Raw genomic sequence first — 25,920 nt, forward strand, 5'->3', positions numbered from 1 at the left:
GCCAACCTTGTTAGGAATTTTAATGGTTTATTTTCAACTGACAGTGCGAACACGACTACCGTAAGCCGTAGTTTTGGCCAAAAAAATAACTGCCTTTGTGTTTCGGGAAATTTGTCCAACCCAGTCAGTCACATGATGCATTTAGTGACTAGCATCTAAACAACGACAGTCAACACTTCAACTTTGATCCCCGACTCTAAAATTGCAACAATATGATTTTTGTTATGTTCTCAACATTTTAATAGTAATTTCTGAATATTAAAACCATTAGATATATATAAAATATAATTGAACTGTATTTCACAACATAACTCACATTGTAGGTACCATTCACACTTAATAATGTATTACTATTTAATTTGAAAAATAAAACACTGTAAAACAAAGTCACGTTAACGTGTATTCCACACAATATAGCACACACACTATTTGATATGCAAGGGTTTTAAGTCATAAGATAGTATTATAGTAGTATCTTGACAGTCAAACGTGCTAACCGCTGAGCTACCACAGACCAGTTAGACTAAATCGATTGGACGTCTCACTCCGCCAATGGCTGCCGAATGAGTACCCTGTCAAGGGTTAAGTGGGCAAAAAAGAAATCACTTAGTCATTCCAATGTAATTCTCTATACTATTTCCCATTTAAGCTTCCCCTTGCAAGTTTCTGTGCATTTACAACTCATTTTCTTTCCCTTTTACAACCCCAGTTGCGCCGTATGGCCCATTTACAACCTCTGCGCGTCTCACAATTGCACCAATTTACAGCGGTGTGATCTTTACATACAGTAACGACACACGCGCCACAATTTAACAGCATCCTGTGAGCCCGAATGGTAGTTAGTGTGCATTTTATGGTTGGAAATGTTTCCTCACGGTGTCATAGAGAAGCATTGGCTTATAAGAAAAAATAGGACTGGAAAGGCTTCTGTCTGCTCCGCTTACACGTCATTTTCTGGGGTAATTACACCTGAAATTGGGGAAGCAGAGAGCACCACAGCTCCATTTCTCCACAAGCCCCTCATGTCAACACCCAGCTATAGATATAAACATAAATAAACGACTTTCCCTCCTTTTCCTCTTCCTCCAGCCAATCTTTTTCCCCATTTTTTCTCATCCCAGCTCTGTATCCATTAGGTGTGACATTCCATTCGCGCTTTTAATCACCTCTCTATTGGTTTTGCCCTTGCCCACCTCAAATAACTTCATAGGTGATTCTGGCAAAAAGCCACACATCATCGGATAAGAAACGTGAGCAGGTGCATTCACACAATATGTGGTTTATGTTGACTCTCCCATCTGTAAATAAAGATAGAAATGTCAGGCTAGCTTACACTTAATGTACATTCCCTAGCAAAAGCACTGTAACCGTCCGGCCAATTTTTTTTATAGCCAGAAATTTAAAAGCTCATTAAGACTTCATTTTCTGAGGGCGACACCATTTTGAGTTGAGATATACGTACCTCCTAATCCATTTGATAGGAAGGGGCAGTCAGGAAAGATTTGGGTATGCTACTACTATATATATATATATATATATATATATATATATATATAGTACTTTTGAACATACAGTGGTACCTCGTCATACGAGCAATTAGAGATTTGGGTACAATTTCGAGCAAATATTTATCTTGAGATACGAGTAAAATTTTGTGCAAATATTTATCTTGAGATACAAGTAAAAATTTTTGCAAATATTTATGTTGAGATACGAGTAAAATGTGCTAATATTTATCTTGAGATACGAGTAACATTTTGTGCAATTATTTATCTTGAGATACGAGTACAATTTTGTGCAAATATTTATCTTGAGATACAAGTAAAAGTTTGTGCAAATATTTATCTTGAGATACACATAAAATTTTGTGCAAATATTTATGTTGAGTTACGAGTAAAATGTGCTAATATTTATCTTGAGATACGAGTACAATTTTGAGCAAATATTTTTCTTGAGATACGAGACATTTTGCGAGCACTGGGTGGAGCGTAGCGTTTTTTTCAGTGTTTTTTGTTCCCGGTTAGTCAGTGCGAATGCCGTATATACTACTTGTCGGCAAATTGTCGTGCGTTATCCTATTCTGAGGACATTTGTGTGCATCATTTTGGGAATATTTTGAAGGGAAAACAAAAGCAAACAACTCTTGATAGATTGCATCTGAAAGTCCAGGTGGAGCCAACTAGCCTATTAGAATTAGTATAAGGTTAGATTAAACTTAATTTTGAGTGTGTCTGCATCGTAATCCAAGTTCATTTAAATTTGTTTATGTTATGTTACGAGTGCGTTGCCGTTTTTGATTATTATTTATTTTTAATATGAGCAACAGCGGGGGGGGGGGGGGGGGGGGGTATTTTTTTCCTGTATCTAAGCCTCTCCCCTGGTGGTGACAGGAGCTCAAAGGCTCACAAACAGCCGACTGGCAGGCAGGCGGCGAGATGGCTCCCCTTATCAGGACCATGTCTTTGGCGGTGTCCTTGGAGGCGAGCAGTCTGGTATGGAGGGAGGGCAGGGTAGATGGGCTCGTATTTTTATTCTTGTCACATCTCTGATGGGTGGGAAAGGTGGAAGAAGGCGTGCGGGGGGCACATGAGAAGAGCTCAGCAGGAGCTATGGCAGGAGGTTGAGGAGAGGCTAAAAGATGTTAAGATCTTGACAGATGCTGAAATTAATACATTCCCAGTTAGCGTGGATGGTTTGGCTTTGACATAAAATCTCGACATTTTCTCATGAAAATCTCATACATTTTTTTTATAATTATCATTTACCCTTCACTTCGAGCAGGTGTGTCCAAACTACGGCCCACATGCCGACTTTGACCCCTTGACCAGTTTTTATTGGCACACAGTAAAAGATAAAAATATCATTAGCGATGGCCTATACAAAAAGCTTAAATTCAGCCTACATAAAAACAAAAATACATTGCTTATGGCCGCCAATGAACTTGTTAGAATTTCCCTCGTTGCCTACCATTGACAACTATAGATGTTCAAATTATTTAAACTGGGGAAGACTGGGAGCATGTCACACTCAAAATTTTTACCTAGATCTACAATGTCTTGTGTGTCTTATGTCTGTCTTGCTACTGCAGCCAAGAAATTGCCCAAATATGGGATGAAATAAAGGGTCTAATCTAATCTAAGATGCATTGGACGTCTACTGCCAATGGCTGCCAATGTGTCTTATCGGTGTTAATCATTTAAAAACAAGCGAATAAATACATTTAATTTTGTTTAAATGGTAAAGTTCTGAAAGTTCCTAGTATTAACTCAAAATAGATGCATTGTTCCAACCTTCCAACTAATAAATGTGCACTTCCCTTTCTCGTCTAGCAATTCCACATAGACTTCTTCTTGCCATTCTGCATAGTTTATGACCTCATGGCAGCAGAATGAGCCACTCATCAATACTCTAATGGAAACTCTCTCTCCTCAACCAGCTTGATCGCAACGGCTGGTTGAACTGGAACTGTTTTAGGCATTGCCAAAAAGAGGAAAAGTGGGGGGTGGACATGAATTGATGAAACATCAGCCTGAAATGAGATGTAAAAAATCCCAAAGCTTCCCACTATTGATCAAACACTAAGTGGTGCAAAAAGGAATACTGCATGTCATTTTACCATTAAGACTCAGTAGCACACACATCCACAGAGATATGAAAAAGTATGGACCACCTATTGGATTAATACAATTAGGAGGAAGGTAATCAGTAAAAGAGGGTGGTGTTTTTTAAAATAAATTGAAGGGATCAGAAAGAAAAACAATGCAATTAGTGGATGACTGGTATTTTATTCTTGCATCGTGCCTTATTAAAACTGCAATAATGCCTGCAATATAAAAGACAATTAGCCTCAGCTCAAAAACGATAAAATGCAAATGCTAGTGAATTAAATTATAATTGAGTGGAACCACAATACTTCAAGAAAATTTGTTGTTGGATGCAGATAGACTTCTGATTTGTAGACCTATGCAAGAATTTTTTTTTTAATGAATACACAATGAAAGTTGTTTTTTTAATCTAGATTGAGTAATGGGGAAAAAATAATGATCCTATTAATCGAGCCTGCAGCACAATATTTCGCAAACCCTTATTTAACATCACATTTTGCGAAGGACATTGAAAAAATGATGTATTTTTTACCTCATTTAAATGAAAATGTATTGTTTTATAATTATATTAAAGTATAATTATTGATGAACCTAACATGAACAATGTCAACAATTAAAAAAATAATATTGAATGAAAAGATAACAATAAAGGTACACTTCAAATAGCTATTAGCAAAATTAGCAAATTAGATAATTCAAATTAAAATAGACTCATTCATTTCAAGATAATGAAAAATAATTCTAATAAAATTATTAATAAACTTAAAAAAAAATCTTAAATACAACAATGTGAAAATTAAGCAACCCTTGTAATATTTTGCTGTGATAATTATCTTTTCCTTTTTGGGGGGATTTTAGTGTTTTTTTAACAAACAAGTGAATTTGCAACATTAGCCCCTTTGTGGGCAATCTTTAATTCAGACCAGATTCAATCAGACTAACTTTCCACTGCCCCAAATAAATAAATTGAGCTCAAGACCCCTGGATAAATCTAGTGTTGAAATCTAGGTATTATAAACGACATCCCTCGATCCAAGCTTTTCTCACCATAGCTTGTAACAGCTTAGTGCTTGCATGCATACTGATAAAGTCTTGACCTCTGTGGTACTTTATGTCAGGGCTGTGGATCAGACCTGGGATTGGAAGGTGAGGCTAGACTGTCAGAAGGAATCAATTAGCATGAAGTAATGCAAACACACTTCACCCTGCGGGTGGACATCGGCCCCCCTCACACGTACCGTGACTGATGGACAACCTGTGATCCATTTGTTTTAATGAAAGTTTTATAGCATATGACCGTGCCGGTGGAACGGTTGAAACGGCACGAGTCACAATTTATCTTTTTATATCATTCCATTTCATCAAGTATATTGTGAGTGGACATCTCCCTCGAGGGGATTTGCTTTTATCCGTGCTTGTTAATTATGTTCACTGAGATGGGACATGCCTTGAATCCATGGGAGAAAAAGATAAGTCTTGGTTGGAATGGGTTGTTTCATGTTATGTCAAAAACAACATTTAATAGTGACATCTAAGGACGGGTTAAGGCATTGTCGTTTTGATAACAATGTGTCGAGTGTGGACTCTCTCCAGGCTTAAAAAGGCTATTCATTGTGTATATTGTTTTCAGTCTTTCTTGGATAAAGTGAAGTCAGAAGTGAAATTCTGCTGTTTTTGAACTTGAGCATGGGAACTGCAGCATTCTATCTTACTCTATGGTCATGTCGTAGTGTCATTTACTGCTTGGTTTTGAAGGATTTAGCCTTTTCAATTCAGAACACTAGCTTTTCCTCAAGTCTTCACTCATCACCAATTGTTTCCACTTTTTTCCACATTACCTTTGTGTGTATAAATAGTCAGCGCTTCCTTTGTCTTGTGACAAATTGTCAACATTTGCTGATGTATCACCCGAGCCAGAATTTCTTTCTCCGCCATCTTGCTTCAGGAAAATAGATTCGTAAAGAAGGACCATTTTACTAAACTAGTTCATTTTGTTTTGGGTTTAAGTACTACCAGTAGTTTAGATTTAGTTGTTTCCCCACCTTAAAAATAAAAATAGCACGGCAGGCCAGATTGGACACCCTTGTGTGTCGTTTTGGGGCCTTAGACCATATGTGGTGCTCGGACGTTTGGTCGCCGGTCTTTTGGACACCAGTCAAATGGTGACAAAGAGTTTACTGTTGAAACCAGCTCTCAAAATTATATTCATGAGAGAGTTTAATATCTAACAGAGAGAGTTTGATATCTAAGATTCTAAGTACTGTTTAATATCTAAGTACTGTTTAATATCTAAGTAATGTTTAATATCTAAGTACCGTTTAATATTTAAGTACTGTTTAATATCCAAGTACATTTGACCTGCGACCAAAAGACTGGTGACCATAAGTCCAATCACGACCATATGTTTGGTACCTTGTTATATACACTCTAAGACTTAACATCAAAAAGTACTAAATCTTAGCGTGGCTTACAAGGTTAAGATACAGCTCACGCTTGGATTACTCTGAGACTTCAGGTCAATCAATGGAAGTCAAATCATTATGATAGCCTTGGAGGAAAATACTACTTCCTGTACTTTTTGTGGTCATATAAACGATGACAGGTATCCATATCATATCCAGTGGTTTAGAGAAAGCCTAACTGGCTTTGAGTAACTGTTACTACAAGACACTGCCCCAAGAAAAAATAATAACTTCATTGGTGCCGCAAGCTACCCCAGCCTTCAAAGCACATAAAAATACATCTAATAAACTGCAGGCGGTTATGGCTGAGGTGGCCATGTTTCCCCTAGGAGAGGGAAAAAAATAGCGTTCCCAAGTCTTTTCGGTGGGAATTTTATGTGTTCTTTGATTTAATCAGTGGTGAAGTTGGAGCTCAACGGCTTGGCGCATACAGAAAGCTAGCACTATTTAAGGCCGAATCCATTACAGCACTCCCGAGAGGGGGATTGACTCGCGTGAATAGAATCTCGCCATCTCTGCCCTTAAACCACATCATATAGCATCGTCGTGTTACAGTCTTAGACAATGAATTGAGATTCGAATCCCACAACTTAGAACATTGAGGCAGAAGTTTGTAAAATCTGAAGGAATTGAACAAAAATTGATTTTTTTTTACCTCACCACGATTTTCATCAGCTGCTTCTTGAGGACACAATCCAGTGCCAGATTTCGCACCAGCTTGCTCACCTCTCCAATAATATGTATATGAGACCTTTTTAAACTCACACTAGGACCAAGATATTGTAAAAAAAAAAGCCTTTTAAGCTTCCTTGATTTCATTTTTTTTGGAGGCTGTGCTGAATACAGTCAATATTCATTGCTAGTTATGTTCCCGATAACGGGTAAAATCTCCTTTTAAATCAATCAGAGAATGTTTATTGTATTTTATGTGTGCATATTTTGCGTTTTTATATTTCTCAACATTTTCCAAGTGGGGAACCACCCTATTTTGGTCACCTGCTTTGGAAAAAATGTTCATTTACAGTTTGGAGATGCTTAATAGGGCAGCAACTATCACCTGCGTACAGTTCATCCGGCAGGATATGGACTTGTGCTGGGTTTAATGAGGCTGCAGTAAGGGCTCCCAACGGGCCACCCATCAACTCGGACACGGTTCCGTCTCCCACGTTTGGCGGCAGCCATCCGTCATCTTCAGAATGTCATCATCCTCCTCGCACAACAGCACTTTAGTGAGCACTATGTCTTCCTCAGTTCCAGCCCCTCATGGAAAAGACGATTTTTTTGTGTGCAAAAACAACAAGCCTCCAAACGCTCTTCTTTCTTCTACTTCAGGGCATAAAACAAAGACAGCAAAGCCATTGTCTGCTGATGATTTCCCCGGAGTGAAAGTCGTTCTGAGCCACCGAGCTGTGTCTAATTTGTCTGGGAAAAAAGTGTTGGGAGAAGTGCTCCAAGAATGCTTGGATCTTTAATCTCACTTGTATTGTGCACAATTGCTCTTTGTACATACTGTAAATGCTCCATAAATTCCAGCCTTCTACGTACTGGATGTTACAGATCCTAATGCGGGTGTTTTTTCCTCGTGTAACAGTAATGGCATAACCATACATTAATTTGCAGTCTTCATGTGTGCGAGATGTACTGATATGATAAATTTAACATGAAAAATTTGTGACCGGACGTTTGGTCACTGGTCTTTTGGTCGCCAGGTCTTTTGGTCGCCGGTCAAATGTATTTAGATATTAAACGGTACTTGGTTATTAAACAGTACCTAAATATTAAACAGAACTTAGATATTAAACTCTCTCTTTTAGATATTAATTTCTCTCTCTTAGATATTAAACTCTCTCTCTCACAAATATAATTTTGAGAGCTGGTTTCAACAGTAAACTCTCTGTCACCATTTGACCGGCGACCAAAAGAACGGCGACCAAAATACCAGTGACCAAACGTCCGAGCACCGAAAAAATCCATATAAACGCACAGATGTCCTAATGCGCATTCTGCAAAAGCCAGTGCTTCAATATTTGTTTTGTTTCTTCCAAAAAACTCATTTGTTCTGGGAGCCAGGTACATTTCCCAGAACAATATTGTTTTTCATATTGCCATCCTCTGTGGTTTTGGTGATATCATATTTTATTTTGCTTTATTTCCTGGGTAAATGCAAACTGAAACGAGAAAACGATCACGATTCGTCTCTGAGACTGTACTTCTGTGCCACATATGGGACGGCTGTAAACATGAGAAATGTTGTTAATGCATCATCAATGATTGCCGGTGTATGTGTGTGTGCATGTGTCATATATGTGATAAGAAACTCACTCAGGTTTGAATGATGAGCCCGATTCACACCGTGCCCTCATTTCTGTCACCGCTGACATCATTTCACTTATTTAGCGAGTTCAAGTCAACTTCCCAGAAAAGGAATTCTTTCCTATGGAATCATTGAGAAGATTTGGCTGAGTCTAAATTTAAAAGCAGACTTCAAAACGTCTTCTTTCAGGAAGATTATAAAGGTAAGGATTGTCCTGAAATGACCTTGGGGAGAGATTTGCCCATCAAACCTTGAGTTTTCTGTCGTGTTTACTTTTAAATGGTGTTTTATGTCATTAACTGTTTATTTTATAATGCAAATCACAATTTTAAACACTTTGTTTTTAGATTCACAAAATGTCTTTCAATTAACATAACCCAAAATGGTGAGCTTGTTGACGACACTAAATCTAAACATCTACTATTCTAACAGATTTTTATCACCAATACCCATAGAAATATTTGCTTGTTATTGACAATCTCCATTTTTGAGAATTGTTTTAATGCTTTAGTTAGACTTTTCAGTTCGGAGAGTTGTGAATATCTTGGGAAATTCCTCATGTAAAAGCTTAGATGTTACATTAAACTTTATAAACCTGAATCGGCTTTACAGTCCTTTTAAAAAAGTAAACCAAAACGATACTGCAGCCGACCATAAATCCAGTTCGTGTTAAAAGCCAGTAAACTCAGAATTGGGTTGCATGAGCCTGCCTCTTGTGTTCCTCAGTTCTTGCCTGTCATACCCTGTTTTGTTTTGTCGTACTCACCCTGCTCCCAAAAAACTGTAATCCACCTGCCCGGTCTAGCGTAGCCCACCGTTACATAGACAGACATTACTGGGTCACACGGATGCCTTTAGCGAGAAAAACGAGCGAATGTCACACTCGCACGGCCAACAGCATCAGACACCTGAGATTGGATCTGTTCCTAGAAATGCACTGAGCCAACAGTCTGACATTTTATCAGCCAATGCACAAGCGTTAAGGACCAAACAACCGTGACCCAAGTTATCTCCCTGACCACCGATTTATTTACGATGTGTCCAGATAAAATAGTATTTTATCCCAAATGTATGAAAGTGAGAAAAGATAGTACTAGGTCCAACCAATGGGAAGAACCATTGTCATGGAAATTACGATGGAAGTCATACATATGGAAGTATCTTTTTTTTAAATGACATTTTAATATTTCTTAATACATTCCTTTTTATTTTACTTTGTACTGTATACTTTTTACTTTAATGATGAGTTTGTTAATACTTTAGTCCTTTTTTTCTGTTTATGTTTCATATGTACTGTTAACGGATGCACTTTTTTATATGTATCGTATCTTGTGCTGACCCGGCCCAGATGTCAAATTTTTAAAGTCAATGTGGCCCCCCGGGCCAAAAAGTTTGCCCACCCCTGGCCTAGAGAGACAAAAAATGTGAATGAATGAAAACCCCATATTGGGCATCACCTCTGAAATGTGAATGTCTTATAAGTTATCAAATCCATCTTCTCTGTTCGTCTACTTAAAGTAAAAAAAAATCAATTGATGTTAATGGTGCTTAGATCTAGTGAGGTGTGCACGTGCCTTTTATAAAAGGTTTTATGATGACCACAAAAAAGCACGGCCTATTGAACACAGATTGCCATTATTTCATACGGGAAAGCACAAGTCTATAACTATAACATTTCTCTCACATTTTTATAATAATGCATACATGGGCACTCTTTAATAAGTGAGATAGAGGCTCCTCTCTCTGTCCAAGAAATCGAGTGACCGTCAAAGCGAGGGCTTCAAAGTACCGTCAATCCATTCATTATTGCGTGGCCAGTTCAAAGCTTGGAAATTCAGAGTCGGCACGGGTCAGGCAGGTTAATGAGGGAAGTCTTGACAAGTGGGAAAATGTTCAAAAAGGACGGATTTACATAAGAAGAAATACAGAAATAATAGGCTGGGTTTGTGGGTATAATGTCAGGCGATGATTAAAATGGATATCTTGGTTAAAAAGAAATAATCCCCTCTAGATATGTAATGTATATGCTGATAAATAATTTCTCAGTATCCTCACTATGACACACGCTGGTACTGCTGTCGCATCATATCCTGCACAGTCTGACAAAAAGCCCCGAAGGAAGACGACTTAGCCTGGAAAATAAAGTCATTGCATGTCTAGCAAGACAGCAAGTCTCATTTCCTTCATTTGATTTATTTTTTTCTTTCAGCTGCATAGCAACTGATGAAGGCATTAAAAATGGCTGTATATAGCCAATCTAAGCTGACAGGCCTTAAGAGCTTGGTGGATTTTAGGCGTCTTGTGACACAAACACTCAAAAATACGCAGTGCAGTAAAGAGAATGCTGGAATATACATGTTTGGTTATCAGTTCTTCTAAAAATACCTTTATTCACATCAGAAAATGCACTGATTTTTTGTCATCTAAGTGACAAAGGAGATAAAAATAACACTGGCTATTGATTCTCCCCTTTTTTCCGCTCTGCAGACTTAAAATATCATACATAATGATATTGTAATAGTCCAATAGAGCAATGTATAGAAAAAAAATAAAAAAACGTTGACTCCACTTAGTAGTATAAATGACCTAACATGTAAGGGAAGGTTATTGTTACAAGGTTAAATTTATTACATTCCATCATAACTGTCTTGTAGGTCAATGAAAACAATGTTGCATTGCAGTCATTGTTTTGAATGACAAACAAGAATAGCAGCAATGTACAATTTTATTGTTACTTGGCAGACTTATTTATCATATTCACTTATCGCCCAATATAATACACATTTTCATTAGGATTTCTTATTAACTTATCATCCGATATATATTACTAACAATTATGTTGAATAATACATTAATTGCTAAGACTAAGAAACCAAAGCAGATATTTTGGACTATTGTCCATATTTTTATGTAATAGGACTGTCTTCTTAAATAGTTCAGGATTCATTGCAAAACAATTCATAACAGTGAAGCAATAGACAAAATCAGATTTTTCATAGTTTTTTGTTAAGAATCATGTCTGCAGTGGTTTTATGAAGTCATTTTAAAGTAAAAACATCTTAAATACATTTTTGGGGATTTTGAATTTTTGGACAACTGCAATATAGAATAGATTGATTCAAAAAGTTGGTTGGTTTAGTTCAGGAAGAAAAAAAAAAGTCCCAGAAAGAAAAAGGCCAGCACTTGTGAAAAGTGTGAGATTAGTGCTATAATAATACACCCAAAACGGCTACAGGTGCACTGTGAAAAAAAAACTAGTCAGCAGTGCTGCATAATGGCTGCGTCTCATTGTTGCGATTTGAGGATCTGCTAGCATTTTGAGTCCAATCACTCTTTTATTGCTTCCGCACTTTCTGCTGTCGTAGCTGTCAGCCATCAAAATGCAAATTCTGTAATCCGCCGTCTCTAAGGAGACACATCCTCTTTAAGTAGTTGCATATGCAGGGAAGACTTTATGGAAGTACTATATAGAAATATACTGCATGAGTTGTGTAATCACTTATTTCAAAACTTTTGCTATTAATTATTGGGACGCCCCATTAAATATTTGCCAATATTGACAAAATCCAATTAGATTTTTTTAAAGGCCTTTGATTGAATTCGTATGAAATCAGCACATTTGAAGTTATACTACATGACTTGGATGTTTTTGAAAATGTATAGTTTTTATCTCAAAGATGACGATAATGCTCCATGCTTTATTTTTTGATCAATTTCGATTCGCTTAACCAAAGGGTCAATCCAGAGCTACCAATCAGCCATTAAAATGAAACATCCAACCATCTACTACTACATCCTTCCACTTATTTACTTCAGTTCAACAGAAACTCCCAGGTGGCACTTGGGCTGCCATTTTTTTTACCAGCATGGAAAACAGCGAAAGGGGCCCAAAAAATCATACAAATCACGCCAGATCAGACATACTATTGTAGATTTCGCTCATTGGGCGTTCAATCCAGCAGGAGGCAGTGAACCTTGTCAGGTAAACCGAGCTCAGGTTGCTTGGTGTGGGAAAAGGGGGAGGAGTCATAGAAGAAAGGGGCGTTCCTACTTGCAGTCGCTCCCATGTTGCGTAGCGTGGAAATGTGACGTGTGAGGAGCACACTCACACGTTACACTACAGTAGATCGCTAACGTGAGCGTGTTGTTTATCGTGTGCGTGTGTCTGACAGACTTCCAGAGCGGAAAAGTGCCTCCGGCGAAGCCCCCCCCTCCCGACCGGCCGGCTTTGGCTCCCGGCTGACCTGAGGACTCCACACCGCCAGGTTTGGGACTCCTGGAACTTTCATAGTAAGACGCCAAAAAATCGGACAGACAAAACAAAAACTAAACAAACAAAGTCGTGTCATTTTTGGATTGTGAGCGATGCTCTGGCAGCATGGCCAAGTGGTTCAAGGAGCACCTCGGATTCAAAACTACCAAAGCACCCCCGCCGGCTCCACCGAAGCCGGACTACCGACACTGCCTCACCGGTGTGCCCAGCGCGCCTGGCTTCCAACCGGTAAGCACTTTCACGCTGAGCCCAGCTCAACCGGACATTCTAGCCGCGTACAAACTCCAAAAAGAGCTGGACTTCGAGGACCCGTACACTCCCGGTGGAAATATCGCCTTCACCACCAGCTCTCCGGATATCAAGTATGTCTCGCCGAAACACCGACTCATCAAGGTGGAAACGCTGGACAAGAGCAACCCGGCGCCGGGTACTGGCGTTGGAAGCGGCGGGGTCGTCACGATCGTTCCAAGCGTCGCTGTGAACAGCGTGAAATCCCCCACGTCGCCCCCCACGGAGCTGGACAGCAAGGAAAAGGTGTGTGAACTTTTTTTTTGTATTTTGATTTTGCATGATATTCAATAAAACTAAACGAACACGCTCGAACGTGGGTACAGACGAGTATGGGTCGATCGGTGGTGCGTTCAAGTGCTTCAATTTAGTGCGTTATGGAGTTATTTTAAGTATATAGTTTTATCGGTGGTGCCTTCAGGTGATTCAATTTAGTGCGTTAGGGAGTTGTTTAAATGGGAATTATGTCAACTTTGACAACCGGTGGAACTTGTCACACTGTGAGCGGCGATCCACTTCCGACTAATCACTAACCTGTGCGGCAAGATGTGCTTGCCGATCGTCGCACACTGCCCACGGCACGTGGGAATAATGGCGTGCCAACTTGTCAAATGTGCTTACTTATCGTAGTATTTTTACGATTATCGGTGCGATCGAATCGTCAACTCATCATGTATTTTGCGATTTGAGTGAGCCCTTAACAATGTGCCATGAATACATTTTAATTAAACATATACTTAATTATTATAGTTTTAAAAACAAGAAAGCACGTGTAATAGCATTTTCCTTATTACTTTTGAGGTGATGATGGAGTCTTTCTTAACTGACCTGGGATAGATATAGTTGCACCCAAGATTGGTCGCCAGTCAATCGCAGAGTACATTTTGACTCTTCCATTAGGATAAATTTGAATCCATAATTCTGCATCCATATGTATGCTCTATTTTCCTTGTACATTTAGCCAGTTATAAAAACTTAAAAGCATTTTTTTAAAAAACTTGGCCCAAATACATTTACAGTCTATCTAGAGCAGGGGTCTCCAACTCCGGTCCTCGAGGGCCCCTATCCAGTCCGTTATTCCATGTCTCCCTCCTCTATCCACTTATCAAAAAGCTGCCCAGAACACTTGTATAGAGCTTAAAGTCTTTACTAAACAAAAAAAATGGGGAATATGAAAGGAAGCTGAACTATGTACCAGACACACTGGTGTGCCCCTTTTTAAAATCCATTTTGGACTAATTTTATTGTATTGCTCGAGGAACACACCACTTGCATACGTGATTTTAAAGCCACACTGCAGGGAGCTGTTGTGTCAGCACAAAGTGAATGTGGAGACAGACAGACAGACAGAATGCCTCTTGGAGCACTTTGTCATGTCCTGGCCTCTCAGGAATTCAAACACATAACATACTAGCACACACATAATGCACACACACACACGCATACACTTAAAAGAAACCTGAGAAATCCGGTGCTGGCGAGGTTAACGACGCTCTTGTGTGATGACGAGTCTTTTCCGGCTGCGTGGAATGCTTCGACCCATTTTTTGCAGACAACATAGGTACTACAACTGTTTGCATTGTAAACACATGACAACATGTATCTGTTCCTATTGTTATAGTTGACATGAATTGTATTCGACAGCCCAGATGGTGTGTATGTGTGTCAAAATTAAGACTACATGGAAAAATGTGTAATATAATATTAACATCTCCCCGAGCTTGCGTGGGTTTTTTCCGGGCTCTCTGGTTTCCTCCCACATTCCAATGGTATGCATGGTAGGCTGATTGGACACTCTAAAATTGCCCTTAGGTATGACTGTGAGCGTGAATGGTTGTTTGTCTCCTTGTGCTCTGTGATTGGCTGTCCACCAATTCAGGGTGTCCCCCAACGCTGACCTGAAGTAAGCGGGGATAGGCTCCAGCACCCCCCGCGACCCTAGTGAGGATAGAGCGGTTCAGAAAATGAGATTGATAATGTTAACACGTACCATAACTGGATATATGGCAAGGTTTTTATACAGTGCCTGTTTTAGCCAATTCCGAAGACTATATAAACCTAAGATTATTCATCGCTAATGTGTACAGTGTGTAATATATGCAATTGCGTTGAGCGATTTGTCCTCAGATTGATTTCTTGGTTGTTCTGTTCTGACCGACATGCTGATTCTTCTTCCAGCAAATACCACAAATTCAATAGTTGCTTTGGCTAAAGTCTTATCCGGCAGCTCGCAGCTAGTTGTGGCTTTCCAACAAATAACTTAAGAAAGACTAATCACCCAAACTGTCTGAGTTCGTCCTCCACCCTTTTGTTTTGCCTAGTTGCTCAAAACTGATAAGCCTGCCCTTGTCTTTGGCATTCGGACATATCCGAAACGGGAGTCCTTAAAATACCTCCATCGCAGAAGAGCAGAGTATGACAGACGTCACATTTGTCCACTAATGTGAGCCATGTCACATCTGTGTTTAAACATTATTTGTTATATACAGTATTTTCATGACTACAAGGCACACCGCATTATAAGGCGCACCCTCAATAAATGACATATTTTATTGTTTTCCCCATTTATAAAGCACACTGGATTATAACGCGCCCAGTATATTTTGGAGAAAATTTAAGACTTTTAAGTGCGCCTTATAGTTCTGAAAATACGGTACTATACATAAGAAATGTGTGTTTTGCATCATTCGATTCTCCGACAACTATGTGTCACAGAAAGTTCATTTATATAAAACCATGCTTTTCCCCTTTAAAGCGGATTAACACACTGTCCTCTTACTAAAGTATTGAGAAGCTGAGATTGCAATAACATCATAGACGGGTCCGTGTGTTGTTTTAAGGCACTGTTAAGGTAATTTTAGAAGAAAAAATAGGTGTATTGTATTATATGTAGCTTTTTATAACACTGATGAGCATCTGTGCTCTGTTTTCCTCTGCCTTGCCAACTTGCTCTGGCATGATGAAAACAACTGTTATTGCAATCCCAAGTATATTTCCCATATGCCTGAAGATCAGCCAGCGTGGCAAACTCTTAAAACGCACCTTCGTCTGCAGCTTCGGTTTTATCAGTCCTACACTCCGATGTTAAATATGCGGAGCAAACAGGAACCCCCTTGCCCAAAATATCATTTTTCTTCTACCAGTACAGCTGTTCAAGCTGATTATACAGATTACACTTCGGCAGTAGTACACACTGACACACACACATTGCCTTTAACAGACTTGGCTGTGTGTGTCGTGCGCCGTGCATGCCGAGTAGTCCTCACAATGTGAAATGAGTACTGACAGCCTGGTGCGCTTGAGAAGCACAAAGAGATTGGCTTTAAAGGTTTCTCATCAGGTGCTGAGGGTTTGACGCCTGTTATATAGATTGTGAAGTACGATGCTTACTTTAAGTGCTGCTGTGTTTGTATTGATTTGAAGAAAAAGAAAATATTGGACAGTAGTACGCAAGAAAATGAAAAGGATGGTTACACCATAGGGACAGCTGAATGTGTTTGAATGTTCTTTTTATGTTCAGTTTTAGGTTGAAGGTCAGGTGACTTTTTTTTTTTAACACAATAGATGCAAAAGAGAGAACATTAAGCTATGTAAGCTGATCAATATGTTTGCATTGGTGCTACATGAGTGGAAAAGTATTGTACTTTCTTAGTCATTTTATGAGAATGAATGAAATCCTAAAATAGTCATTGTTGAGAAATTGAGATATGACATCAATAATTTTGAGGATGTCTAAAGATATTGACACATTGTCCTCTTTTCACTTTGAATTGTTCTATATATGCTTGTTTTATACATAAGTAACATTAATAACACACATTACAATGCTAATCTTCTGTTAGTGGCCTAATAACATATTTTTTGGTGCTTCATGAGTGGGAAAGTATTGTACTATTTCAGTCATTTTATGAGAAAGAATGAAATCTTAAAATAGTCATTGTTGAGAAATTGAGATGCAACACCAAAAATTCTGAGGATAACAAAAAATAAATAAATCTTATCCTCTGTTTTCACATTGAATTGTTCTATATATGCTTTTTTATACGCAAGTAATATTAATAACACAAATATCACAATGCTAATGTGCTATAAGTAACCTAATATATTTTTAGATAGTGCTAAAAACAGTTAATACAGATTTAATTTGTTTCCTTGTCACCAGTTATTATTAGTTAATTGAGATTGCTGTCAATGTGAACATTGCTTTTGTTGGACAAGTACCACATTGCATGTCACAGTAGTCACTTGACATTAGAAATAAAGCTGTGTAATTCACATAATAACTTGGGAGTATATCCTTCCCTTGAGGAGGCGGTTCTAACTTGGCCTGATGGAGGCAAAAAAAAAAAACTAATAACACAAAGTGACTCAACTTCTTCCTGCTTGGCTGCATCGATGTTTTAATTACTTGACTGATGAACGCTAATTATATAACTGCTCGGCTGATTAGCAGAATGCCAATAGAAGAATGAAGTGTGATTTACCGTGTTTGTTTTTACTGATTGGTGAAGGAGGGAAACCACAAATTGCTCACTTCAGGGGAACCCTGAATTTTATTAATTGCAAAAGCTTAGAATGTGGTCATAGAAAGTTTAATTTGAGCCAAATGCTTAGGTATTTAAAAATAAACATATCCAGGGAAGTAAACTGAGAACAGATTGTCATTTGTACCACTGAATTCGATAAATATGGCATAAGGAAAAATAAATATTTGAGTTTCATTTTCTTTAGAAAGAGTTTTATATATTTTTAGTATTGTGACAACTTAAAAAAACTAAAAAATCTGAATTATAATGACTTTTTTGTAAAAGATAACCTTTTTTCAGTTTTCACTGCTAATAATTTTGGGATTTTAGAGTTTTGTCATTAATTGCTTTATAGATTCCAATTACCTTGTGCACATGCAAGGCTATGATGTTGTGATGTTGTTTTTTTATTTTTTTAAATGATGGCAAGCCCTTCATGCTAGACAGCGTTGAGAGTGGTGATCAATTCTCATTCCGCCTCCAAACTCATTAAAGGCCTCATCGGCTAACTCATCACTGCCCTCAACTTTTAGTCAAGGGCGCCTGGAAAGTGACAAAGAGCTGCACTCGGCAAAAAAAAAAAGGTGTAAACAAAAGGCGGTGGCGCGAAGCGGACGGGATACTGCGGCATCTTCGTGGCCTGCTGTCATTAGTGTGTGTTGCTCCATAGGGAAATAGCCGGCCCCTCGTCTAGTACAACCAGCTTGCATAGAAACATCTATAGATAGAAACACATTTTCACAGCGCTCATTCTGGTGCATCTTTTCCAGTGAACAAATTGTACTTGGAGAAAACCTGGCTCAGCGTTCCCCAAAATCCATTTTTACCTCATGCTCTCATTTTATTCAACCAAAACACAAAAAATATTCTTTAAATAATCATTGACAAAGATGACAGAATTACGAAATTGTTGCCAAACATCATGCAGCCCAAACTTTGGAAAATCATAGTATAAGTATTTGTTATCAAAAACTAGCAATTCGTCTGTGCCCAAGAAATATCAAACAGATATTCATCTCAGGCTATGGGTGTAAAATTCCTCAGAAACCCAACATTTTCTTGCAATTTTCCATCATAAACCCTTGAAATCGAAAGCGATTGTAATGTGTTTTTTCCCCCCTAGTGTGACCCAAAGTGTCCCAAATATCCACAGACATCCTGAGCTATTTGAAGCGTCCCAGGAATTTTTCCAAGTGTCACTTTGTGTTGCTCACATCAATAAGTTAGTCACCCGCTGAAAAAAAAAATACCCAATGAATACCATGCCAAACATTCTCTAAAAACCTCTGAGGTCGACATTTGGGAAAAGAAGGAAATCACTTTGTTGTCTTGCACCACTGTCTTTTCCAATTGTGTTTCTTGGCGAGCTCGGTCAAACAACCCTACCAGTTCACAATTAGCCCCCAAAAAGTTGGGCCTTGGAGGCATCATCCATTTTCTTCACTGACAGCAATCATCACCTTTTGGAGTCTTAGCTGTTGGTCAAAATCTGACAGCTTGTAATTAAAAAGCATGTGAGAAATCTTTCCGTGTATAAAATCTACTCATTTTTTTTTGTCTGAATGCCATTTATTCCCATTCTTTAATCCCTTGCAGTGATTTGTCTGTTTTACCCTGCAGGACATCTGATTTCCAAAGTCCAGCTTAGTTGTAGAGACGTGTTTGGTTATGTTGTTTGTGAAATATTTGACTCTTAAATACATAGAGGCAATGTCTAGAAATGGATATTCTGATGTGTTGTATCACAATCTCCTGAACGAAACATGATCATGTTTCCCTGAAACCAATATGTCAGTATTTCATCAAAAATTCCTGGAATTTGAACCCAGTCATTTTCAGTTTCAAGAAATACAGTGTCTTCCTGTCATTTTGTCAGTTTGAGAAAGCCAGCCAATGTCTGCAATTGTTTGCTGTGGCTCACTCATTTCAGGATTTAGGAAGTGCTCCCTTCCTGACAGGAAGTGTTTACGGCTTGGCGACATTCCCTTTTTAACTTGACAAGTCTTTGCTTGCCATGCTCTGCTACAATATACATCCAACCATGGGTTAAATGTTCGCAGCTGTTCCGGTTATAGTGAACTCCTGGATGTCGAAAATAGTGACAAATAGTGACTGCCTTGTGGTGTTCGCACGTGCCACTGATAAAGCGGCTTTGTGGTTACGGATTGGCAATTGTTGCTTTAAACGTTCAGAGTCACGTAGCAGTGATTTTGAGATGCCGCCCCATTTGAGCGTCGTCCATTGACGGCTACAAAAGAACTTGGCTAACTGAGGTCGAGTTTCAACATTAACTTGTCTTAAACCAATCTACAGCTTTGTTTACTTTTTATGTGCATCTGTAAATCAAAGATCACTAAATTTTGTTTTAGTGTTCTGCATTCAGTCCAATACAAAAACTTTATAATGGGTCAGCATCCTTCCATATTAGCAATTTCCCCCCCTTTTCAGCCTACTCATGCATTGTCAAAGAAGAAAAAAAACCAGATGAGCGTTTTCCTTGAAATTACAGAGCAGACAGGATTAACATAGTTTATAACTTTTTACCATTCTGCTGCACCACTATTGTACTGCGGCAATATCGTCAATAAACCTATCACGGGGTGGTAAAGTAAGGGAATTGGGTGCCGTCGAGCGTGTCACCAAGTGCTTTATCTTGAATATATATCGTATATTAAATGAACTTTTTATATAGCACAACCCAGGGTCTTCACTCTATTCTTTCTCTCTCTCTCTGTATATATATATTTAAAGTTTGCATCTGTAACAAGGTTGACCCAGCTGCACTTCAAATCTCATATAAGGCATAAAATTATAGATTCAACAGTATGGATATTTATGCAGTTTGTTGTTGCCACTAGAGTCTGGTCAATGATATCACAGCTCTGGAAGCTTTTTCAATGCAAACTATGCCCTGCTATAAACATGACTGCTGAATTAAAGCTGCCCCACATAGGGAGGAATGCAAAGATCTGAAGCACCGACTTTGAATCTGTTCCTAATCTCAAAGTGGGAGTGGGGTTGGTAATAAATTTGCTGCATGCTTTGCGACACAGATGTGTCGAGGGGAGATGAAACTAATGGCTGTGCATGTTCAACATATAATATTTTCAACAAAACTGCACTCCATGGGCTGAATTGTAACTAAAATAGAAACGACTTTTTCGAATATATTACTGACGCAGAGTTTGAAAGCGCCGCAACCTCTTTTTCATCATGATTCTCCTCTCACTTAAGTCACTGTTTGTTTTGCTCGACAGTCTCATTCATAAGTACACACTTTGCTGGTCTGAGATGATTCCTCCATTAGATTAAAGTGAAGAAAATAAATTCATCTTCAAAAAATAACCCATAATTTCCCTCCAGTAAAATGCTCACACAACTTGATTGAGAAAAACGTCTTGCAAATACAATAACAATGAAAAAGGATGTAGCCCTCCCTGAAAATGAGTTTTCCAGTTGTGGCGTTGTTTAAAATGTATTTCATAAAGTTCTATTAAAGTCATCTTGAATTGGAGCTTAAACGAGGTCCTGTATGCCATCTGCTCAATCTGTCTGGAAGATATTTTAATGCCCCTCATTTGCAAAGGGTGCTGTGATCAATGGTAACTACAATCACTGCTGACAAACACAACAGCAATGAGAGAAGCAACTGCATTGTACCAAATGGCCAAACACTTTGGAAATTCGAATCGGTAGTTTGCATCTCAAATGAGGAAATAAATCAATCTGTGAAAGTTTAAAAGTGTTGTTTTCAAACTCATACTCTGGGATCTTGGTAAGCACTTGTGTGGATAAAATATTCACAAGTGTATATGTACGTGTGTGAGAATGTAAATTAGTGATCAGCCTACCATAGTTCTGACTATTTGACTTCAGGTTTTGGTAGCACATATTTTCAAATTATTACGGATTTAAAATAAATCGATATGGCATCAGACGTCTCTGTCTCCTCCAGCGTTGCAAAAATATGGAGGTTAATTTTATCGATGACAAAGACTAGACAACAAGTTGACAATTAATGATTTTGTAATGCTTATTGTAATCCTTTCTCTTCCTATTTAACATATTTTTCTGACGAAGCTCGACAAAGCCAATTAGCAACTGTGAAGTGTATTTTAGCTTTTAGTCTGTTTGGATCAGAAAGAGTTATCTTACGAAGACTTTTTTGTACAATTGCACGCTTCCAACTTTGTGGGAAACGTTTGGGAAGGCCCGTTTCGGGTCCTGGATGACTGACCTCACAACGATCTGGGATTGAAAAGTCCCACAAACAACTTTTAAGAATCTTGTAAAGACTCAAGGCTGTTTTCATTGGAAATCTCAGACAAATCCATTTTCTACTTTTATAGCATATAGTATTGGTTTGGCTCCCCACTACTTTGCTTGTAAGCTTTCTAATTTAGGGTTTTAGAAACGTGGCTTTTGGTAAAACAAACAAAGAAGAAAAAGAAATAAATATTTTATTTGATATTTTTGTACATGTAGTAGTATCGATTATGAGCGTCAAAACAGCTGTCTAAAAAACAGCAAACATGCATTTTCAGCTTGTCTTTGCTGCATTGTCTGACCCGCTTTTGCTGTTTGCTTGTTTTGCATTATGGAAAAACAAAACCGCAGTCGTTCCTTGGAAAAAAATCCTTTGAAAGGCTGTAATGCAATTGAGCTGCTAAGCACTGTGTTGTATCGGGCAATCAGTGGCTGAAATCCCTTGTGGCATGAAACATAAATCACACACGCCAGTCTCTCTCTCTCTCCATTCGATAGCCTGATGACTTTTCTGCCATTCCCAACGGGGCTTCAACCTTGACGAGCTGCACTCACTCCCTGCTGCAGTCTCTACGGAATAAATGTCAGACTCCCGTCAGTGCAATTGAAGCCTGTCTTAGACTCTGTCTGGTTAACACACAATTTATAACAACCCGAAAATATCCAGACTGTCGAAAAAGAAATCATCACCAGCCCATTTCTTAATTAGGAGTGTCACATCTCCAAGCCGTTGAGCTCAAATGACAACTAATGCAGCGTTTCTGATTTTTATCCCTGTGAAGCCATATGCTGTCTCTCTGTCCCGTAAGTGCATAGAAAGACAATTCCCGTCCATGTTTTCTCCCATGTAATGAAAGAATGAGGGCCCCAATCGAATTGTAATCGGAGAAGCTTTCAGGTCGTCAAATATCTAGCCAAAGTGGCAGGTGCCAGTTTTAGCCTGGCTGCCTGGCTGATGTTCTCCCTCTGTTGTCGCTGATGCTAAGAGGACTTCATTGAATGTAGGCCACGATGCATTTCAAGAAGTTTAGTACTTGCCAAGGAACAGGTGGGAATAGCAAAAGTGTGGATTCAGAATCTGGTTTAGAAACAAAAATAACTGACAGAGCTGCCAATGTGACTTTTGTCAAGCCTTGATGATGGTCCTGTGCTATATTGAAAGGAGAAAAACGGTTTAATTGTAATGTGTTTGTCTTTGGGAAGGAATCAACTGATAATAATGTAATAATAATGGCTATATGTTTGTTCTACTGCGTTGAGGAGTTTTACCTTCGATTGCAACTTGGCCCAGGTCCTGACAGACCCTGGCCATGCCCCAAGGCAGATGGTACGCTCCCGGGCAGTGCTGACACACCACTCACAGCCTCCTGCTTTCTCCTGCTGTCTGCTGGCCATTAGTGCCGTGGGACCGGATGGACATTTTGAAGCAGTTTGCAAACACAGACCGTCTCATCTACATTCATTTGCAGATATGAACAAGGCAAATGGGGGCACGTTAACACCACTTTTAGGTTGATTGATGAGGATGAAGTATTCTCACGCTTGCCAATCACTGCTCAAAAAAGAACTGGATTAAGTAAATATATGAAACTAGCTGACAAACATTAGGATCCTTTATTACCTGAGTTTGCAACTATACAACACTGCACACTCAAGCCAAATCCTGTAAACTTCTGGTATGTTGCTTTTGTATCTTTATGGAACTGAATGTGGTAAAATCAAATTTACCATCTGCTTCAAATGGCCTCTGGGTTGTACGTTTGACACCCCCGTGTATAGCAATTTCCAACTTGACACTCTAGTGTGTTGTGTTGAAATATGCATTGCCCAGTCTGCTTCTGGGTGCCTTGGTTTCCCATCACTAAAATGGGTGATTTAGATAATAGAAAACTGAAATTGTTTAATATGTCCTCTGCAATTATCTGGCAAAATGTTAAAGGTGTACCCCAGGGGTATCCAAGTTGTTTCAGTTTTTTCCAACTGATCCAGCACAGACAGGTTAATCAATGAGTTTTCTTTTCAAAGCAGAAGCACCTGACAGCAATCAAATGGTTACACTGTTAAGACACTAGATTGGTGAAAATGTATCCTCCTTTTCAGTTGGTATGTGGACGAGTTCGGCACCCGTGGTGTGCCTGGTCTATCGTTTGGACATAGATCAGCTTTCACCTTTGGTTTTGGACCAGTCAGTCTCTTATATTTGTAGTTAAATGAAATGCAATGGAAAGTGATTTCCAATCAGATTTCTCTCAGCTATTCATTCAAATGTCTTGCTCAGCTGGTGAAGCTGATTGCAAATCCTGTTATTTGCTTTCTAAATATCAGCCACCCTATTGGATAGTGTCAATCTTAAATCTCCTTTAGACTGTTTGGTAAAGCAAAGCACACACTTCTTTCCCTCTCATATATGACAGTTCGTTGAGATTTTATAGCTAAACTGGCCTCCGTTTGAACAGGCACCGTTTGATGGCTGTGGGCGAAATTTTCATTGCTCACTCGTCCTTCGTTTGTCCAACGCTATGTCAACAGGAAAGGCAAAGATGATGTCATTCTTTTGGAGCAGCTCCGCCCGTAACTCAATCAATGATGCTGTTGTTTCCTGAAGCATGCTCAAACATCCTGCGGCTGACAAGGATCCATAACAAGACAGTGGAAAGTCTTTAAAGACCTTGAGCATGAAATAAGGTTTTCTCGATTTGCGATTCTAGTGGAACCTTGATCAAATACAATAAGTTCAAGGTTTTTTAAATTTAAAATCAATTTGCTCATCAGAGGGCTACATTCAATTAATCATTTAGAGTAATGGTGAATCTGAAAATGAAATCTATCATTGTAAGAGTTAGTTAAGAGTGAAAACAAAAGTTTAAAACAAAGTTTAGGTCCCGTTTTTTCATTGATGGAGAATCGCTTGACCTTGCAAAGTGTTTCCCTTCATACAATGGCTAAATATAGCCTCTTTTCCTATTGTTCTCCTTATTGTTGACTGACTTCAGTGACCCACCAAGGCACAAGTTTGTTTTCAAGATGAATCAACTTTAAAATGTTAGAGCACAGGTCTTGAAAGCTTTGACAAGGTGGATTGCCACATCTTCTGTGATGTCATGTACGGTGGTTCTCTTTCTAATTTTTAATCACTTTTTGTTTTCCTTTTAGGTACTTTTCTTTGGTTTGCAAGATTTGACAATTTCGCAATTAGAATTTAGTGATTTTTCTCACATTTTTGGTTGACCAAGGGAATTTCATTGAGTAAAAAATAATCTACATATTTTGACATAACTTTTGATCACTGATACTCCTTTCCAAATTCATTTTGTTGAGCCGTAAATTCTCCATGCACAAATCCATTTCAACAATTATTTGTGTTTTGTAAAGATTCTACTGAGATAAGGAATGTGCCAATTACCAGTTTGAAAGTTTACCGTAATTTTTAAGTCTCAGATCGTAATACCGCTCACATTTGTCCTACCGTTAGGTTTGTTTACAGCTTAGTTAAAAACCTCTACAACGGTATACGAGGTCTGTGAGGTCAAGTAATGTTTTGCCAATAACGAGACAAATTACATCACTCAGGGTGTTTTTGTGGGCCACGGCCTCCGACCTCGAACCACTCCGCTGAAGGACCACAGTCGGATGGGAATTGATATGATTCATTATGTTTTCACGGTGAGGGTTACTTATTCTTGGGTCTAGGTTGCACAAGAGCCGGGTTTGGCACACCAATCGCCTTCACTGATCCTCAAACATTTGTGCTCACTCGTGCCCATGCGGTAATCAAAATGCACTCGTGATTGATATATATTTTCTTAAGAGATTTGAGGTTGTTCAGGCTCTGAGGTTTTCTGCTCGTGCTTGCAATTGAGTATTCTTTTTTGTCTTATTTGCGAGAGAAACTTATGTATTTTATTTTGTGGCGCAAAAACAAACCCAGGGCTGTGTTTGTGCTGGACTTGAATCTCACAGAAGCATAACATTTGAGGAACCCATAATTATGTTGTGGCAGAACAAGGCCTAGTTATTTTCCCCAAAACAGATGGAAAAGGGTAGCATTGGAAGATAGGAGAGTTAACACACAGTAGCTGCGAGGAAATTCACCCGTCCTCGTTCAGTCACTATACAAGCCTTGAGCGTGCATGCTAAAGATGTCGCTAAGCAGCTTACTCAATTCTCTAAGTACATATTCAATTCC

General features: G+C 38.8%; 1 protein-coding gene across 5 annotated transcripts in view; it reads left to right on the plus strand.

Moving 5' to 3' along the window:
* The first annotated feature begins 12,456 nt into the window (after positions 1-12,456).
* Positions 12,457-25,920, plus strand: part of shf (Src homology 2 domain containing F) — a 61,474-nt gene continuing 48,010 nt past the window's right edge. For all 5 annotated transcript variants that reach the window (XM_077713654.1, XM_077713658.1, XM_077713655.1 and 2 more), the window contains exon 1: positions 12,457-13,188. In XM_077713654.1, the coding sequence (XP_077569780.1) occupies positions 12,760-13,188 (429 nt within the window). In that variant the 5' untranslated portion in view covers positions 12,457-12,759. The remainder of the gene's footprint in view (positions 13,189-25,920) is intronic.

The sequence above is a fragment of the Stigmatopora nigra genome, chromosome 3, assembly GCF_051989575.1.
Source record: "Stigmatopora nigra isolate UIUO_SnigA chromosome 3, RoL_Snig_1.1, whole genome shotgun sequence".
In the NCBI taxonomy this organism is placed as follows: Eukaryota; Metazoa; Chordata; class Actinopteri; order Syngnathiformes; family Syngnathidae; genus Stigmatopora; species Stigmatopora nigra.